Here is a 20,647-nt window from a genome sequence, read left to right on the forward strand (position 1 = left end):
AATTAAAACAATTATTATCTCTCTTTCTGTAACTATTCTTTATAGTTATAGTTCTTCACAGTGTGCTCTCCACAGTCACCAATGGTGTGAGATGTTCCTACTCTGAGACCAACCGAGGATCACTTTAGCAAGTCACATTACAAAAAACCCTTTGCTTTCATTAAAGTGAGCCTTCTGATCCACCTGAACACTGCAGTCTTTCCATCCCTGACTCAACAGCATCAGGTGCCAGGGGGGGTTTGCTCTACACCAGACTCTCTCCCTGCCAAAGCCCATCCTGGCCCTGCCCCAGTGCCCTCCATCCCCAGGGGTCAGGTGGGCACTGCTGGGCACAGCCCATCCTGCAGCACTCACTGAGCCTGGGCACGGCTGCCCCATGGCAAATGGGACTTGTTCACGCTGGTGTTGGTGCTAATAATTTACATTTCAATGAGTGATTAATTGTTCCTGGAAGGCATGCAGGCCTGGGCAGAAGCAGGGCTCACAGAAGCTCTGTCTGCTTTGGTGGTTTGTCCTGTGGCTGCTCCAGGTCTGGGTGTCAGCTCCCAACCTGTCCTGCTGTGCCCCTCACTGCCTGCCTTTTCCTTCAAAGGAAGCCAAGGGGGTCACTCCATCTCTATTTCCTTTGTTCCTTAAGGAAGATGTTTCCAGTGTTGGGCATCCCTGTGGGACTCACCCCTTTGTGTTCTCCATTTCTTTGGCCAGCCTGTTTTCAGGGAGTCAGTCCTGGCATGAAATCCCCTCCTTGTGCCTGCTCCCTCCTCCTCCACTCACACCTTGATGCACAGCACCTGGCAAGCCATGCTGAATCCTCTTCCTGTTTAAAGGCTGAGGACTCTTTTTTAAAATTTATTTTCAGCTTTCCAAGACCCAGTGTGTCCTTTAAGTGCATTTTTGGATCCCTTCCCTCTGTCTGAGTCCCCTTATGTCCTGCTGTATTAAATCCACCTTCTTCCTTCCTGCACTGGGTCCTTCCAGCTCTGGTCTCTTCTCCCATTGCCACCTTTGATTACATTTCCATCATCACCCTTTGATAACCTTAATTTCCTACTCTTGCAGGCATGCGATTACTTGCAGTTATTTCTCAACATCTCCTTAAACAGAAAGTATTTGCAAGTTGCATAACCATAAAAAAAAAAAAAACCTTGAAAGCACAGACCCTGTCCGTTATCAATTTGAAAAAAAAAATAATAAAGACTTTGGAGCTTTTCTGGTTTTAAAGCAAGATTTTGCTATTTAGGTTGCTTAGGCCTGCTTTGTCTTTGCTGGAGTTGTTCTGCCCCTTCCTTTCATTCACACATTTTAATCTAGTGGTTATTTGACTGCCATTACCTGAGAACCCAGCTGTCACAGACATCTTTTATGAAAAATCCTTTCCTTAGGATTTTTCCTCCTGAGAAGCTGAGAAGCCTCAGGAACAAAATGTAAACAATGATTATCTGCTGCTGTGGAATGCAACAGGTGCATCTGTGATTGGTCTCATGTAGGATTTTTCTAATTAATGGCCAATCACAGTCAGCTGGCTCAGACAGAGAGCCTGAGCCACAAACCTTTGTTATCATTCTTTGCTATTCTATTCTTAGCTAGCCTTCTGATGAAATCCTTTCTTCTATTCTTTTAGTATAGTTTTAATGTAATCTATATCACAAAATAATAAATCAAACCTTCTGAAACATGGAGTCAGATCCTCATCTCTTCCCTCAGCCTGAGGCCCCTGTGAACACGGTCACACCCAGCCATGCTCCCCATGGAAAAGCTGCTGCTGGAATTTCCTTCCTTCCCCAAGAGCTCCCTCCTGGCTGCCCCACACAGACAGAGCAGGACACCCCCTCCAACCATCACCGAGTCCTGTGAGAAGATTTCTCACACCTCAACCTCACCACTCCCATCCATTGCCAAAACAGCCCACCCCACCCAGCAGCGGAATGGGGCACCTCCGACAGAGCCAATTCCAGCGGAGCCACTCCACGGGAGCAGCATCCCCGGGCTCCCGCTGTTCCCTGGGGAAATGTCCATCCTCCCCGCCTTTCTGGGGGATGCAGGCTGGCCCTGACCGGATCCCCGTGGCCCCCGGGTTACCTGCAGGGTGGGACGGATGCTGGGATGCTCTGGGATTCCCTCGAGATGCGCTGGGATCCCTCGGGATGCAGCCCCGCTCCTGCCCGCACCTCTATTTATGTGTCTGCACTGGGGGGCCCTGGCGGGGCGAAAAGGGAGGCGGGGAAGGCTCCGAGGTGCTGGGCAGGGCCAGAGAGATGCTTATCTTGCTCCTGGTGTTGGTGCTGTCCGAGCTCAGGCCAATCCCAGCCCTGTGCTGGCTCCCCACGCCCCTCTGGGCCAACCTCAGCGGGGTTTGTGAAGCACCACCAGCCCCCTGTGCTTCACAGAGTGCTGGGGACAGGGACACCGGGGGCCGCAGGGAGAGCAGAGTGAGTTCAAAGCTCTGGGAAGGCAGAAATTCCCTCCCTGTGCCTGAAGTGCAGCCAGCCCTGGGGTGATGCACCCCAAAATGCAGGAGCCAAGAGTGGGCACGGACCTTCTCAGGGCACACACATTCCCAGGACAGGGCAGCCCTCCTGTGCCTCATGCTTGGCATGCAGCCTTTAAAGCCCTTGGGGTTTGTTCTCCTCTGGATTGAGCTGCAGGGAGCCAAGGCTGTGGATCTCAGCAGGGAAGGGATGCACAAATTTCTGTGCCTTGACCAGCACAGGCAGCCCGAGCTTCTTCCCCCTGAGCTTCTTCCCCCTGCTATGGAAATGTCTTGCCCTGATGCACTCATGATCTCCCTGGAAATGTGTCCCCAGCCCTGCAGAACAGAGGGAGAAGAGCAGAGGCATCTTGGGGCAGAAGGGGCTGGAAAGCAGTGAGGGATTTGGGGCACACAGGGCTCACCCTTTGGAGCGGTGTCACTACAGGACATGAAACAACACAACAGGCACACACTGCTCTTCTCAGGATTGTTGGGTGTCACAGACATCTTTTATGAAAAATCCTTTCCTTAGGATTTTTCCTCCTGAGAAGCTGGGAGGCCTCAGGAACAAAATGTAAACAATGATTATCTGCTGCTGTGGAATGCAACAGGTGCATCTGTGATTGGTCTCATGTGGTTGTTTCTAATTAATGGCCAATCACAGTCAGCTGGCTCCAACACAGTCTGAGCCACAAACCTTTGTTATCATTCTTGCTTTTTCTATTCTTAGCTAGCCTTCTGATGAAATCCTTTCTTCTATTCTTTTAGTATAGTTTTAATATAATATATATCATAAAATAATAAATCAGCCTTCTGAAACATGGAGTCAGATCCTCGTCACTTCCCTCATCCTGAGACCCCTGTGAACACCTTCACAGTTGGGAAGGATGAAAGTTTGGCAATAAAGTCTCACAGATATGTGTGCTTAGCAGAATGATTTTTAAATGTAGAGTCTGATGAAGGAATAGAGATGGAAGCAAATTTTGATATAGAGGAAAAGAATTGCTGAGCCAGTCTGACTGGATAACCAAGGAGGCAAAGGGTGTGTTAGTTAGAAGGGGTTTTTATGGCTTAGAGCAAAGGATAAACCCACCCCAAACAAGAAGATGTTTCTACCAAGCAGAAAGAGAGCACAGGCAAACAAGTCAGCAAAGTTGCAAATAGAAAAAGCGTCTTAGGACTTTCCACTGCAAGAAAATTGAAAAACAACTTCTAGCTTAAACTGCAATGTACTAACTTTTAGTGATTGGAGAACAGTAACATGAAGATGGTAATTATAGTAGTTATGATAGGCTATAGATAAAAGTTAAGGTATAGATTGGTTCTACTGTATGAAGATGCTCAGCAAAGAAAAGTAAATAATGCATTGTAACCAAAACCAAAGGGTCTCCAGGCCTGCCTGCAGCTGGAGCTGACAGCTGTGGGCACAGCTCTGTCACCCACCACCCTGGGCTGCTGTAACCTCTTGGATACAATAAACTGCATTTTGGAGAGCTGCCTGGAGTCCTGCATCCTTCATTATGGCTCTTACACAAGGTGAAAAGAGGGAGGTTTATTTTCTGACTCCAACATTTATAGTTTTCCAAAAGTGGCAGTGGATTGGAGGGTGACAGTGCCACCTCTCCAATGACACTGGACAAACCAACAGCCCATCAAATTTCTCTTCTTCCATAAAAGAATGCAAAACAATAAGTTACTTACATAAAGTGTGTGGGAAAGTTCGTTACAAGCATGTAAACATCAGAAGGGTTAGAAAATCTTAGAAATCTTAAAAAAATCTAAAAAAATCTTAGAAAATCTTAAAAAATCAAGGTGACAGAGCAGGAGGTGCTGGGAGAGGAGCAGGGGTGGACCTGCAGGTTGCGGGAGCTCTGGGGCTGGACTCTGCACTCAGGACAGTGGGCTGGGATGCTGCCTGGCTTCATCCACCTCCTGCTCCCCTCTCTTGGCTCCTGAAGCCTGGAACCCCCATCCCTCTGGTCCAGAACCCCCCAGAGCTCCAGAGCACTGAGCTGTGCCAAGCTGGGCAGGTGCCTCTCACTGGAGACATAAAATACTGACAGGAATTCAATGGGAGGAGAAGGAAAAGGAACTCCAAGGCCTGTTTATCCAGAGGGGGTCATCACTGCCAGAGGACAGGCCCAGGGATGTGTGGAGAAGGGACAGAGGGTGGTGGGAGGGACACTTGGCCACGCTGATGCTGTATGGGATGGTTCTGCATGGTCCTGCAGGGATTTCTGCAGACAACTCAAATGAAAACTCCTCCCTTGCCTCCTGAGGCCTTTTCCATGCCAGAGACATGGTGGGCAAGTGTCAGAACTCAGTGCCTCCCTCAGGGTGTCCAGAGTTGCCGAGGACCTCATCGGGGGCTCACAGACCCTGGCATGCTGCCCAGAACACCTGGGGATTTGATTTTGACTCTTGGAGCAAGTTGCCAACTTTGTATGAGGACATAAAAGTCACACAGTTTGAATAGTGTAATGACAAAATGATCACAGGGTGAAAATGTAGATTTTAGGATTTTTGGTATGGGGGTTATGGGGACAAGATGGAGGAACTTGGGTGTGTCCAGCCTTTCTTCTTCTTCTTCTTCTTGTTCTCCATTTTCTGCAGTGATGTTGGCACTTTGGGATTGGTTTAGAGTAGAAGTGCACTGTCTAACATAGGTGATAGGTATTGGGAATTAAGTGTAAATATGTTATACGTAGTTTGTAGTATAAAAGGACAACACAGAGTGCCTGTGGCTGCCCTGCTGAGCAGACCTCGGCTGGGCAGAAAGAAAATTTTATAGATAAGAACTAATAAACAACCTCAAGACTGAAAAGTGAAGAGTCCAGACTCGTTCTTCATTTGCACGGGCCAAAACAGAGACATCCTGCACATCCCAGGGCAGCCATTATCAACAGCAACCCAAGAGGCAGGAGGGCACAGGCAGCCACCCAGCCCTGTGGGACATCCCCAGGGTCACAGCTGGCAAACACCAGGAGACACAGCACTGACAGCCCTGGGCAGGGCAGTGCCACTGTCGGATGTGCCTGCAAAGAGCAGCCCCAGGACAGGGGAAGGGGGCCAGGAGGGCCCTGGTGAGCCCAGGTGGAGCAATCCTGGGATATCTGCAGCTCACACCCACCTTTATGAGCTGCCACACTCATAGTTAACATAGAGAAGGAGTTGTAAATATTCCAGGTGGATACTCAGCGGTTACTTCACCTTTGCTGCCTGTCCTGGAGCCTGTCTGCAGCTCACTGCCCTGCAGCCCTGCTGCTGGAAGCCCTGGGCTTTGGGTTAATCCAAAACAGCCAGGCTGGCCCAGGTTCAGACTCAGTTCTGGGCTTCATAAAGTTATGGGGCATTTTCAGACTTACTCCTGTGAGTTTGGGATACGTGCATGGACTAACAGGCTTCACTTTCCCACAGAATTGTTAAAATAAATATGAAACAATGAGGGTTGAGCTAATCAGTTTGTTTTTCTGGACAAATATGGTTATTGCTCAAGCAAAAACTCTCAGAAAATCTGATAATCACTCGTGTCACTGAGGAAACAGAGACAGCAGAGGCACTTTTCCTAAATGTAAATACTTCAGCATTCTATAACTTAATAAAAGTCTCCTACAAACTAGATTAGATTGAGAATATGGAGTAGCCACTTAGCTGAAATTGAAATTGGTTGTTGCCATCTTGGAGCAGCTCCAGAAACTCATAGAGAGATTGTGAACCTCTCTGGGTCTTTTGAGAGCAATTCCCCCAAACTGGGTTTCAGTGGCACCTCAGTTTGCTCCCACAGCCCACTTTTGTCATTTGCTTTTATTTAAGTTTTTTGGTAGCCATGGCAAATGGCTCTGCTGACCCTCGTTGTCAGTCCCCAGAACACAATGGCCTGACAGCAGAATTAGGACCAAACCTTGCCCTCCCCTCCAGCCCTTGATAAGGAGCTCTGAGGATGCATATTCAGGGATGAAGCCATGGCCCCTCTCAGTGCTCTGTGACTGAGTCTCTGCTCCTTGTTTGGGCTCCCTGCACTGTCCCCTCACCATCCAGGGGGCACCCAGAGCCACCAGCTCCCCCAGAGGTGGGGAAGGGCTTCCCAAAGCCCCCACAGGGGTGAGCATCACCACCAGCCCAGCACCTCATCCCCTCTGCTCATCACAGCCCTTGGCTTTCCCTTCCCACCCCTCCTGCTGACACCTGTCACCTCCTGAGCTCTGTGTCCCTCCCTGCCAGACCTCTCCTGTTGGAACCCTGGATGCTGAGAATTTTGGCCTTTCTGTGCTGCCAGGCACTGACCCCCAAGAGAACACTACATTTGACCTGAGGCCATGGAGAAAGCTTCCAAAATTGAATTATAGTACTGGGATTATGGGTGTGGAGTTTGAATAGAAGTGTGTGATATAGCAGGGTGGAAAACTTAGAATTTAAGGGTTTAGAATATAGTAATAGAGATAAAGCAAGATGGAGGTTTTAGGATGAAGGCTGGACCTTCTTCTTCACCTTCTTCTTCTTCACCTTCTTCTTTTTCACCTTCTTGTCCATGGGTTTGGGTGGTTTTGTGTAATTGGATTAAAAAGTCCACATTGCAGGGCACAGGTGGTTGGTTATTGGGTTAAAAGTAAAAATAATTTAGGTGTCATTTCTTAATTGGACAGTTTACCCTTAAAAGGCCTTGTAGAGAGAGAGATACATCTCCATTTTCAGTTTGTTAGAGTGCTGTAAAACTCAGTTTGTGAGACTGTAGCAGAGAGAAGAACTAATAAACATCTGAGCCAGAACAAGAAATACCATCTCACACATTTAATCCCGAGCCTGGCAAACAGAAGTTGAGACTCCACTCTCTCCTGCTGCCTTCGTGGAGGCAAACACCCCCAGGGCTGAGGGGGGACTGGTCCTTGGGGTGCCTGCAGCCTGCCTGGGGGGCAGAGAGGGGCAGGGGGTGCAGCAGTGCCCTGCCTTGCCCCCAGCCCTGTGCTCTGGGGCAGAAATGGGCTCCGGCCCCGGGGAGAACCCTCAGAGCTGCACCAGGGGCACTGCACAGGAACCTGCAGCTGCCAAACCCACCAGAGCTCCTCCTGCTACACTCCGGGCAGGAGCAGCCATCCCCTTGCCATGCTGACCTTCCCTCACTCCCTGCCCAGCCCTGGGAAGCTCCGTGGCTGTCAAACACAATTTCCTCAGTTATCTCCTCTTTAGGGATACCCTGGGTGGCGTTTGGCAGACAAGTGTAACACATCACAATTTCCTCCTGGGCGTTTTGAGAAACTTTGGGCTGCTCTGGGCCAGAGGCTGCCTTGCCCAGGGGGTTTGGCCTCAGGGGGACACCTGGAGCTGCTGGAGGAGGGGAGGCAGCCCAGCTGCTCTGCTATTTCTTGTCATTGCTGCTGGCAAAGGTGAGGAGATCCATGGCTGTGACCACGCCGAGCACCGTCTGCTTCCTGGAGGAGCTGCCATTCCCACTCACTGGAAGCACAGAAAATTCCACCTTAGTGGCAGAAAAAAAAAAATTAAAAAAAACACCACCCCCACCAGCCCCCTCAGCACCTTCCAGCTGTGCAGAGGCTGCTGGGTATTTTATTAAAAGAAAACCCTAACAGGGACAGTGTCTGCCTGAGCTCTGCCTCCACAGAAATGATGGTGGAGCCTCAGTCAGGTCACTGTGATTACACCAGAGAGGTTTTTGCTGCAAATAACCCACCTTTCCCAGAGCAGGAAACTTAATTTCCCAGTTGTTTTTAGCCAATCTCTGTTCCAGCCCTGCTCCTGTCACCACAGAACTTTTCAGAGCAAACTAATGAGAGTCTCAAAAAGCAGCAGTCAGGCACTTTTCTGCCCTGTTCTCATAACATCCCACACCACCATTAATGAAACAGCACTTCAATAATTGTTTTAACTGTCTGATAAGTGTTTGCTTAAATAAAAATAAAACTAGCCACCAGAGCCCAAACACAAGATAAAATGCAAGCTCCAAAGGTGTGGGAAGAAAGTAATAAATAAGGGAGTAACTGTGACAGCATTAGAACAGCAGCTCTGATAAAGCAAGTGGGTGCTGCCTGAAAATCAGAACAAGAGCTGCTGCAGACAGCTGGCTGATATTTTTTTTGATGGGTGCCATTTAATTTGATGATACCATTTAATTTATATCAAAACGTGATACAGAAGAGATATTCCTTATTTTATGACAACACAGCTGAGAAAGGAAACTCTGCCTGGCATTAGTTTTGGTGACTGAATTTGAAACGTGCATCAAAGGCAGTTTTGAGTGACAGATTTTTATGTGCAGCCTGTTGTGGGAACATGGATGGGCTCGCAAAGCTCCAGAGCTGATGGGGCTCTGGGGGAGCAGGTCCTGGAGAGGGAAGGTTTGGGATGTTTGGGTTTTGGAGGCCCCAAGCTGAGCAAGCATCCCTTGATGGAGCCACTCACTGCTCACCTGAGGGATGCTTTGCATGCTCAGTGTGCAATCCCATCAAATCAGCACAATTACACCCTTCAGCCCTAATTCACAAGACCTAAACCTGGCTCTTCTGACTGCTTTTTGTGTTGCTCATTTTCCCAGCCAAGGTCAGATCTGTGCTCCTTGTGGTGTAATTGCTCTGGAAAGGTGTGCCAGGTCAGGTGTGCTGAGCAGCACCTGCCACCACACCTCTTTTGGCTCAGAGGAGGCACAAGGGCTGATCCCTGCTGGGATGTGTCAGCAATCCTGATGCTGCTGCAGGTGACTCTGCTGGGTTTGGCTTGCACACCAAGGGGAAGGTGGTTGTGCAGTGGATTGAGAATAAAACCAATAAAATCTGCTTTAAAGGTGCTGCCAGACTGGCCCAGCATCCCTCCACCCAGCCATGGTCCAGGGCAGGCTCACACAGCTGCCCCAGGCTACACCAGTGCCCCTGGTGACCCACAGGGCTTGCTCATGGCCCACCCCAATTCTTCTCAGGTTTCTCACCTTAGGTGCCTGAATTCCACCCAGGCTTTACCTGTTGTGGCCAAATGCTCCCTCTGACCTTGTCCCTGGGCTACAGAACTCTACAGAGATCCCTAATTTCCCCCTTGCTTGCTTTGCCCCTCTCCCCTCATCCCTGTGGTGTCAGGAGGAGTCCCGGGTGAGGAGTGGGCAGTTCAGGGCTCTGCAGAGCAGAAACCTCTGGGGGCTCACAGGTGCACTGAAACCTGCCTCAATCAGCTTGGGAATGTCCCTCTCCCCTTTCAAACACTTGTGCCAGGAGTTCCTGCAGGTACCTACACTGCATCTGCTCGTGCACAACGATGGCAAAGTGGTCGTTCTCCAGGAGGCAGGAAAGCTTCCCAAGGCTGTCCTCCAGGCCGACCTAAACAGGGCAAAATTCAACATTTAACCTTTTACTTCACCTGGCACTGGCTGAGCTGTGATTTTGGAGGGTGCTGATTCCCCAGCTGGATGAAATCCCCTGTCAGTGCTTGGTGTGAAAAGCTCTGCAGGGCTTTTACAGGTGCTTGTCCTTACTCTCATCCCCAAGATGTCACCATGGCCCTCCCCACTCCTCTCTGCCTTCTCTTCTCCCAGCTCCTCTCACACCCCAGGGTGCTGCTGGTGCCCCTGTCCCTCTGTCCCTGTCCCCAGCCAGGCTGACACCATCCCCAGCCTCAGAGATACCTTGGAGAACTGGTCGTAGGCGACCTTGGTGACAGGGTCTGACAACTCCACATTTCCATCCTGCACGGAGCTCAGGGTGTTGCTGAGGGTCACCATTCCCAAAATAAGCCTGTAAGGGAACAGGGAGTTTTCCAGAAGGTCAGACCTGAGGTGGAACACACATTTTATGCAGGGGCTGAACTGCTGTGTTGAAGTCAGTGACCAAATTGCTGCAGTCAGGGGGAGGCACCAGGTTTCTCCTCACTTGGGCAGAACAAGGAAGTCTTTGTCCTCACCAAGCTGTTGGTTTCCCAGCAGTTAAAATCTGCTGCTGCAGTCCAGGATTCAGCAGCTGGGAGAAGGAAAACCCAGAATGGGCTCTCCAGCTGCTTATTTGTGAGGGTTTCCCCCAGCTCTCACTCCCCTGGGCTCCCCTTGCCTGTGCACTGACCCAGCATCTTCTGCTTTGGTGGGCACTGGACTGGGCTTTAACTGGATCTTTTACAGGAGTTTTATTGATGAATCTTCCCAAGGAGGCAGATGACTTTTTAAAATTATCAGAGTCTGTCACAGACATCTTTTATGAAAAATCCTTAGGATTTTTCCTCCTGAGAAGCTGAGAGGCCTCAGGAACAAAATGTAAACATTGATTATCTGCTGCTGTGGAATGCAACAGGTGCATCTGTGATTGGCTCATGTTGGTTTGTTTGTAATTAATGGCCAATCACAGCCCAGCTGGCTCAGACTCTCTGTCCGACACAGAAGCTTTGTTATCATTCTTTCAGATTCTATCCTTAGCTAGCCTTCTGATGAAACCTTGTCTTCTATTCTTTTGGTGGAGTTTTAATGTAATATATATCATAAAATAATAAATCAGCCTTCTGAAACAGGGAGTCAGATCCTCGTCTCTTCCCTTATCCAAGAACCCCTGTGAAGAGGGTGACTGTCACAAGAGTCCAACACATTTACCCATGAGTGAATGGCACCTGAGCTTCATCATGACTGATTTTTCTGTCCAAATGCCCATCTGCAGTGAGCAGAAATAGTTACCCTGACTCAGCAACAACAGGAGCTTGGTCATATCCCTTCTCCTGGAGGATCTCAATTGCCTTTTGGCAGCTGACCTCTGGGAGGAGGATGAGAGGGGCCGAGAGATTCAGTTTCTGCACCTTGATGTCCCACCACCTGTTGGGAGACAAATGGCAGTGCTGAGCTGTGGCTGCTGCACAGCTGTGGCCTTCAGCAGAGGGACAAGGCCAGAGGAGATGAGGGACAGTCTGTCTGCCTGAAAAGCCAGCCCCACTCCTAGAGCCAAAGCAGAAATGCCACCACGGCCAGGTCTTGTTGAAGCCAAGCTTTCCCTGTGCCCAGTGTTCATGCAGCTCCAGAGGCAGGGATGAGACCAGCAAGGTGCTGAGCTGTCCTGAATCCAAGGAAGGGCTTCACTTCAAGCTCAGAAATGGGAGACCTACCAGTTTGACTCCTTTGTTCTGTATCCTTGGTCCTCACAAGGCAGCATTTGCAGCTCCTGCAGGAGAGAGCCTCGCAGAGATGCTCGTGTGACTTATGGGGGACAAGCTGAGCTGGGTTGTGGGGCAGCACAAGCAGCTCCCAAACATCCCAGCCCTGAGTCCTTGCAGAAAAGGCACTGCTGGAGCCTGGAAGGGCCAAGAGCAACTCTAACCAGACACAAGAGGCCTTGGAAATGTGTTAAGTTTTTAGGAAATATTTTACAAGAACTTTTGGTAAAGGAGAAGGTGACATTAGTAATATCTGCTGTCTTTAGGGTGAGACCATGAGCTTTTGTAAACAACTGGCATTTGCCCAGCCACACATCAACTGGCATCAGGAGTTTGCCTGTGACTCCCTGAGGGGACTCTTTCCCCATGGTGTCCAAGGGACAGCAGAGTTGACCAACTTTTCTGGCCAGCAGCTCTGGAAGGTGAAAATTTCCTGTTTTATGCCTGAAAAGAGCTGCAGAGCTGTTTGAAAGGGGGCTTGCTAGAACAGGGACCCACCTCCCCAGCAGCCTGATGGTCCTTTGAACATCAGATGTGGAGCAGAGAGAGGTTTCCAGAGGGTGTTTTAGGTGGCCTGGGCTGCCACGTGGGAGTGGAGCAGCTACTTTGGGACAGAAATGGCTCCTTTATAGACTTTAATTGTAGAGCTGAGAGATAACCACTCAAAAGAGAGGAGCTGACATCACAGCCTCCCCAGAGGGGTCTGGACTTTACTGTGTTTGTCCTAAACACTAAAAAGGAACATTTTCCTTTGAAGATAACGATTTCCAGACTCAGAAAGCTGATTCCCTCAGCACAGTTTATCCCAGCAGAAGTTGTCTTACCAAGGCTTGTGCTCCTGGGCGTCATTTAGGAACCCATTTTTTATCATCCACTGATCATTCACAAATTTGGACCTAGAAATCACCAACAAAGAGCAACTCTGTGAGGCTTCCAGAAGAAGTTTTGTGCAGCAGACCACAGCACTGCCCCGGGGCTCTCATGATTTTTGCAGCTGGCTGCTCTCAGCCCCTTTTAAGGTCAACAGGAGCATGGGGTGCTCAGTAACTCTTTGAAGCACTCCAGCTATTTGCCTTCCTCACTTCAGGCATGCAGGCTCAGAGAGTGCAGCTTGGCTGAGTCCTGCTCTGTGCAGTGAGTCAGAGAGGAGATAATAAAGAGGAAATAACCCCCAAGTGTCCCAACACCCATCCCCTGGTGGCTGCCACGCTGATGTGCTGTTCCTCCCTGCTGTTTATTTTGCTTTTTCCCTGTGGTCTTCCTGAGGGAGACTCCCAGCTCTGGGCTCACTCCATGTGCCTTGCTGTTGGATTTACTGGGGTTCTGCTGAGCCCCAGCTGCTGTCCCAGGAGGCCCTGGGAGCAGGGCAGGGAGCAGGACACTCACATGTAGTTGCGGACGGAGTCGGGCAGGATGACAACGCAGCGCTGGCCCTCCTGCAGCTCCCTGGCAGCTCTCACAGCCACAGACATGGCACTGCCCGAGCTGCCACCTGCAGGGACACCAAGGACAGGGGGACAAGGGTCAGGGCTGCCCAGGGCCACTGTCCTGCAGTGGGAAGCACAGATAAAGGTGCAGAGGTGGCACCTTGCTTGGGACACTGGGATGGGAGGACAGCCAACCCCAAAGCCTTGTAGGGTTTAGGGCCAGGCAGAGGTGGGGACTGGTGGGATGTGCTCATATTGGCTTTGGAGCCAGTGTGAAAGTCACCTCATGGACTTCATGAACCATTTCTTGTGGGCAGACCAAGAAATGGAGACCTCTTCTGAGAAGTGCCATGCAGGGACATTCAGAACACACTGCCCACACCACACCCTCCCTTTGCATGAGCAGAAACCACGCCAGTTCTGGAGCTTCTGGCTGACATACTTGGCAGCCAAAGACTGGCTTTAAATGCACTGTAAAGACTGAAAAAAAAAAAAAAACCCATAAACATTTCATTCATGCTTGGAATACCAGGCCAACATGATGGGAAGGCCTGAATGCTGCCCGTGTCTGTGTGCACGCATGTGGTTTGCTGCACGTAGGGAAAGCAGGTCCCTGCTTTACAGGGGCAATTCCTCCAGCACCAGTCTGAGCACTGGAAGTCAGACACATTCCACTATCTGTGTGCCAATTACAGCCTGCATTCAAGGCAGCACGTATTTTACAGCAGGTTAATTATCCCTGGGTCACATTTTTCAAACAAACGAGGAACAGCCCTGAAAAATGCAGCTCAGGGAACACGAAGCTGTTCACAAATTATGGTTGAGTTCAAACAAGTGGTTTCTGTTGAAACACACTGACTCCCTGCCTGCCAGGTTAAATCAACATTTAAGTGTTTCATTACATATATATAGGCTGATCTTTTTCCAAAACTCCCTGGATAGGAGTGCTCAGGGCTTTTATCAGCTGTAACTACGAGCCTACGTGGTGTCTGCTCCTGGGTGCAAACCTGTGTCTGTTTGCTTGGCGTCAGGGAAGGCTGAAAACAAGGCTGATGCTCTGTGGAGGCTCTCAGGGTACAGGCAGGGTCTGTCTGAGGGCACCTGTTCCTTTTGGGAAGCCAGAGGGATCACTTACAGCTTGTTGGCACGGGGAGCAATACTCAGTAAGAACATCTCACACTTTCTTTGCTTTCAGGCCTTGCTGGTCCAAAGCTGGCACCTCTGGTGTGGCAGTGACACTGAGCACGGCCTCACAGAGCTGCTGGCACAGCCCACCTGTCCTGCCCTGAGCCCCACTAATCCTCCCTGCAGCCTCTGTAACTCTACACTGCCTGAAGATCCAGTTCCACTGCAAAAGTGCTCCAGTAAGGAGAGAATTATTCCTTCTATAATTACTGTGGCTGGTGAGTCAGAGCCCAGACCAGACTGAGGGAAACACCTCTGGAGCCTGCAGTGACCTCTGCACAGCCCCAGGCTCAGCCTTTCAGCCCTGCTGACCCAGCAGACACAAAAATGCAGAGGGCACCTCCTCTGGGGAGTTTTGGTCCCAGAAGGATGAGGTTCAGAGGGTTTGTGAAGGGGACAGACTGCTGTGGCTGCACTGTGCTTACCACACAACAAGCCCTCCTCTCTGATCAGCCTGCGGGACATGAGGAACGAGTCTCTGTCGTTGCTTTTGTACCACTGATCCACCACCTGCAAGGAAAGCAAGGAGGATGAGTCTTGGAAATGTCATTTCAGGCTGCCCTGACCCTCTGAGGCACACCATGGTGCTGATGCCCACAACATCTGGCAGCTCTGAGCTGCCTTCCATATTTGCTGCAAGCATTTGTCAGAACATCCATGTGCTGGAGTTCTTGCTTGCAGACACCCATACCTTTCCAGCATCCTTTCCTTGGAGAGTTAGGGATGCCTGACAGGTCCAGAGTTAGGATGTGGAGGAGTATTTATGATGTCCCAGGTTAGGGTACATTAATGATTCAAAATTTGCCAAAATGAGATCCAGCTACAAGAATCAGTGTGGGTTATTAAGGTGACAGCTCTACAGCCAGGTGCTGACAACAGGGATGTAGTCAACACCTGAAAGCAGAAATAATCACAGGTCTGAGGCTGTGAGGAACCTTTCTAGAATGAGGCCAGGGCAACACAGGCAGCCTGTGTTAGGGATGTAAAGCTCTGTGGCAGCTGATACACTGATAACAAGAGCTGCAAGGTTCCCATTCTGCTGTCTTGCTTGGATCTTGTCATCATGGTGCAGGATTTCTGCTCTCTGTGTGTGCTGCCTGAGGCACAGGAGGCTCAGAAAAGAGCAGGTGATGAGGAGCAGCCTCAGCACAGACATCTGTGTGACCACAGCCAGAGGGGCAGCTCTGAATGATGGTGAGGCTGAGGACACTCACACTGTGTTCAATGCCTGCTTTTCACCTCTATCTGCCTTCTCCTTGGGGGTCAGTGTCATTGTTTGACATGGGAGGAATTTAGGGAAGTGAGGCAAAAGGTTTTTGTGTAACTGACAGTTTGTTAAACCACTGAGAAGCCGAATACAGCTCTGTGAAAAACACATGGTTTTTATCTCTTGGAAAAGTGGAAAAGTCTCCATAACCTTAACAAAAGGGACTTCTCTGCCTAAGTGAACTGAAGAAAAACCATTTTAAAGGTAGTAAACTGACTGGAAATTTTAGGGTTTTTTTCTTTACATTATCAGTGAGAAAGAAAAGGTTGTGGGGGGGACAAGAAGTGTTCTGAAGTGTTTGTTTTGATTCTTACTGCTTTTTTTTTCTTTTAATTACTTTTAATAAAATTTTCCTTATTCTCTTTTAAAGCTTTGAGCTTGCTTCACCTATCTCACAGCAGGAAGTGAATGAATTAGTGATTGACCAGCACCAAAACCTACCACGCTCTTTGGTGCATTGGCCAGGAAATTTTAAATTTGAAGGAATCTTAAATTAACAAACCAAAACCACTACAGTCAGTTATAATCAGAGTTACTCAGAAAGTAACTGGGTATCCCAATCCCCCTATAACAACTTGTTCTGCACTGGGAAGATACATCAGGACCACCACACCTCTGGCCTTGGGAGCAGGCTGAATGGCAAGGCAGAGAGCAGGCAGAGGCCCCTCCTCAGAGTGTCACCACATTTTTCTTCACAGAGAAAAGCAAGGCACAATTCTTCCCAAGAACATTTCTGGGTTTCACATTCTCTGAACCTCAGAGAAAGGAAAAACAATTCTTATCTCATTTGCTGTGCCTGTGTTTGTGCAAAAGTAGAATGCAATATGGAGATTGTTTACCCTGAGTGATGGTGTTTTGTTTCCTTGGCCTGTCAGGGCCCAGTATGTGTGTGTGAGTCAGGACTGTTGAGTGACAGCCACGAGATTCTGTGCAGTTGAGTGCTTGGCAGATTCAGTTTAGATGTAATGTAATGTAGTGTAATATAATATAGAATAATATAGTATAATAAAGTAATTAATTAGCCTTCTGATATCAATGGAGTCCTTCTCATCATTTCTGCCCACCACGGGGGTTGGCCTGCTTCAATATCACAGGGTTACTCACGGATCTGTCGAGGACAGTGGGGATGAAGTCGTGCCCAATGCCCTCCACCTCGATGGTTGTGGTGTTGGTTTTGTTCATCTCGCTGGGCAGGGCAACAATGGAGCCATCAGGGTCCACACCAACAATCTGGGAGGGAAAGGCATTTTGTCAAACCAAAATGGGAATTCAGAAACAGCCAAGCACAAAACTCAAAGGAAAAGTTACCCGCACCCTTATGTTGTAGATGGATAATGAGAGGATTTGGTCTCACAACTAAAAGATAACTATTGTGTGAATATTAAGAAAAGCTTTAGTGGTGTATAGTTATGTTATTGTGGTTTAGATGCCCTCTGTTCTCCCCACAGTTCCCTTTCCCCCTGTATTGTTGCCATCACACAGCCTGGGCTGTCCAGGACAGGTACAAAGAAGCTGCACAGGTGTCCCTGGCATGGGGCAGCTGGGAATGGAAAAGCTTGGGGGTGCTCAGGGGGTGAGCATGGCAACAGCTGAGCTCCAATCCAGTGACAAGAAAGCAGTTTGCACTGATAAATGGCACAGAAGAGCTGAGTGACAGACTTTGGGAGGGGCCAGGGCTGGCTGATGCAACCCCAGGGGTATAAAAGCCTGAGCATCCATCTTGAAGAAGACCCAACCATGTGGTATCCATGAGAGAAGTTCCCAGCACTGCAGCTTTTTCCTTATGCAGTCCTTTGTTGTGTTTTTGTTAAGCTTTAATAAACCATTTTAAATTTTCAAAGTGAGCAGTTGTTTCTCACACTGATCAGCAGTGTTTCCTTCCCCTGATATTCATTAATATTCCTAATCACTGGCAGCATGGAGAGCTTCCAGGATAAAAGGGTGCTGTTTTTCACTGTCTTCTTAAATAGATCCTAGGTAGCCTTCAGCTGTTGCAGAAGTGACTGGTGGCTTAAAATGTTATCACTCTCAAGGTGTTTGTCATCACCCCCTTGGCAGAGCCTGCCACTTCCCTGAGCACAGTGCCAGACCAGAGCTCCTTAATCTGCTCTAGGTGAAGCCAGCAGTGAGCTCCAACCTGTGGAAACCTGTGCATACACACATCCTTTCTGGACCTAGCTGTGCTGGCTGATGGTGATTTCTGGTGATTTTCCCTGGATATTTACAGCTTTTGTCTGGACTGGTGTGCTTCCCTGTCACTGTGATATTTTCTGAAAAGTCCTCTTTGTTTAGAATTTTGTTCTGGGAAGCTGAGAGGCCTCAAAAAAGAATGAAAACAATAATTATCTGATTGCTTGGGAATGTAGTCTAGAAATCGTTTACCAACAAGGAAAGCATCTTTGATTAGTTCTATGTGAATGGTTTTTAATTAATGACCAATCACAGCCAGCTGTGTCGGACTCTGAGGAGTCAGTCATGAGTTTTTATTATTCATTCTTGTTTAGCTTTCTGATCTATCCTTTTTCTTTCTTTAGTATAGTTTTATAATATAATATAATAGTATATTATATAATAGAATATAATAGTGTATAATATAATAGTATAGCATATAATATACTATATATAATATATATAGTAGATATTATATACTATATATAATATACTGTATATAACTAATATAATATAATATAATATAATATAATATAATATAATATAATATAATATAATATAATATAAGCCTTCTAAGAGCATATAGTCAAATTCTCATCTCTCACCTCATCCTGAGAACCTCATAACACCACACATCCCTCAACACAGCTTTAGGTGCAGACAGCAACAACTCCCTGAGGTGAGCTGTAGGGTTAGGCAGGAAATGACATGCAGGGACAGGACAAGGGGGAATGGCTTTGAGCTGAAGGAGGGTAGATTTATATTGGATAATAGGAAGAAATCTCTTATTGTGAGGGTGGTGAGGCCCTGGTACAGGTTGTCCAGAGAAGTTGTGGGTGTCCCATCCCTGGAGTTGCTCAAGGCCAGCTCTGAGCAACCTGGTCTGGTGGAAGGTGTCCCTGACAACGGCAGGAGGGTGGAATGGGACAACCCCCAATGTCCCTTCCAACCCAAACCACTCTGTGATTCCATGAAAGCCCCGGCAGTCCTGCCTTACCTTGCACTCTGGGCACTTCTCCTTCAGCTTCCTGGCCACACCAGTGATGGTTCCTCCCGTGCCAGACCCAATCACCACCATGTGCACCTTGCCTGCAGACCAGGGGGCAGAGAGGTTTGCAAGGGCTCAGCACAGCCCCCAGCAGGATCTCCCCTTTATTCAGAGCCCTGTGTCCCCCAGAACCCCTGTGAGCAGAGGTCAGGCTGTGCTGGTGTCACAGCCTGGTCCTGTGCAAAGCTCAGATGAGCTTGCAGGAGCTGAGCACAGCTGATCCTGCCTCACTGCAGGGAGCTGAAGGTGACCTCCAGATCTCCATGATTTCTGCTTCTTTGGTTCTACTGAGCAGAGGGAACAGCATGAAGCTGTGTCAGGGGGGGTTTAGGTTGGATATTAGGGAAAGGTTTTTCCCCCAGAGGGTTGGTTTGGCACTGAACAGGCTCCCCAGGGCAGTGGTCACAGCACCAGCCTGCCAGAGCTCAAGGAGTGTATGGACAATGCTCTCAGGCACATGGTGTGACTGTTTAGGTGTGCAGGACCACAAGATGGACTTTGATAATCCTCTCCAACTCAGGATATTCTGTGATTCTATGGTTTAAAGGGGAGGGAATGTCTCAGCACATCCACCCCTTCAAACCACAGTGAATCAAAGCAAGCCACACACATGAATATCACACACGTGAATATCAGGCACAACCTGCAGCCTGTGCTGCATCCACAGGAGGGAGGGCTGAGCTCTGCACTGGCACCTGCCTCACCAGATGCTGCCCCACTGGCGTGGCTGAAATCACACAGATTTAGGGCTGGAAGGAGCAGAATTGGAGTCTGGCCTTCAAAACCTGATGCTGCAGCTGCATTGGGACCTGCAACCCACAGCTGGCAGCCAGCTGGAGAAAACCCTGACCCTGTGGAGGAGGCAAGGTTGGGATTCTTGTTGCCATTGATACCTGACTGCTTTACAGCTCTGATAACAGCTCTCCAATTAAAATCCCCAAGTCCTGGTCATGCTTTACAGTGCTCCAGAATTGGCAATAAATGTCACTTCTATCTGCACAAACATGGACTGGGACAGCCCTTTATCCTCCCCCAGCCCTCACTTCCAATGGCACTGTTTGGGAGGTTTTGATTTGCAAATGAGAGTGCTGGATCAGACCATGCCCTGGTGGATTTATGTTCCCCTCCAAAGCCTCGTGGGACCTCTTGTGCTCCCAGCTGGCAGGTCACTGTCAAGAGACATGTTCTGTCTCCTTTAGGTACAACCTGAGTTCCTTGAGCCTCTGGTGTCCCTCCCCAGGTTTTGCAATGGGAGGGGAGAGCAGGTAAGCCCTGCTGGCTGAAGTGGCTCTGGAGTGGATTAGGAGAGGTTACAACACTCTGTGTGTCAGTGTTATTAAGATAATGCTGCCTCTGCTCCTCCAGAGGGCCTTTGGGCTGTTTCTAGACCATCAGGTCAATAAATGATGTAAATGAAGGCACAGACAGTACCTTCACACTGCTCCAGGATCTCCTCGGCCGTGGTGTCGTAGTGAGCCAGGGGGTTGCTGGGGTTTCTGTACTGTTTATTCCAGCAGAGAACAGCAGGGTTACCATGTGAACAGCAGGTCAAACACCAAACCAGCCACAGCTCCTGACACAGCTGTACCCAAAGCATGCAGCCCCTGCTCTCCTTGCCCAGGGGAAACCCACCCCACCAGGACAGGTCACGGGTGTTCCTCCTGTTTGGCGCTTTGGGACAGATTTCCAAACCCACTTGGGAGGTTAAGTGTGCCCACAAACACTCACTGTCCAGCACCTGGTGCCCATTAGGTGTGGGGATGGTTCAGAGGCTGGAGAAGCTGTGCTGATCATCAATCAGCACAGACTGGCACAGATTTCCAAGCCCTCTTGGGGTTTTTCCACACTGGGAGGTTAAGTGTGCCCACAAACACTCACTCTCCAGCACCTGGTGCCCATTAGGTGTGGGGATGGTTCAGAGGCTGGAGAAGCTGTCCTGATCATCAATCAGCTCTCATGAA

General features: G+C 49.1%; 1 protein-coding gene across 1 annotated transcript in view; it reads right to left on the minus strand.

Moving 5' to 3' along the window:
- Positions 1-7,237: 7,237 nt before the first annotated feature.
- LOC134431532 (cystathionine beta-synthase-like) overlaps positions 7,238-20,647 on the minus strand; it is a 30,116-nt gene continuing 16,706 nt past the window's right edge. Inside the window, 10 exon segments of the mRNA XM_063179529.1 lie at positions 7,238-7,921; positions 9,702-9,786; positions 10,092-10,200; positions 11,121-11,255; positions 12,415-12,486; positions 12,977-13,082; positions 14,628-14,712; positions 16,574-16,699; positions 18,636-18,727; positions 20,118-20,187. Of these exon segments, the coding sequence (XP_063035599.1) occupies positions 7,824-7,921; positions 9,702-9,786; positions 10,092-10,200; positions 11,121-11,255; positions 12,415-12,486; positions 12,977-13,082; positions 14,628-14,712; positions 16,574-16,699; positions 18,636-18,727; positions 20,118-20,187 (978 nt within the window). The 3' untranslated portion in view covers positions 7,238-7,823.

Source organism: Melospiza melodia, chromosome 2, assembly GCF_035770615.1.
Source record: "Melospiza melodia melodia isolate bMelMel2 chromosome 2, bMelMel2.pri, whole genome shotgun sequence".
Classification (NCBI taxonomy): Eukaryota; Metazoa; Chordata; class Aves; order Passeriformes; family Passerellidae; genus Melospiza; species Melospiza melodia.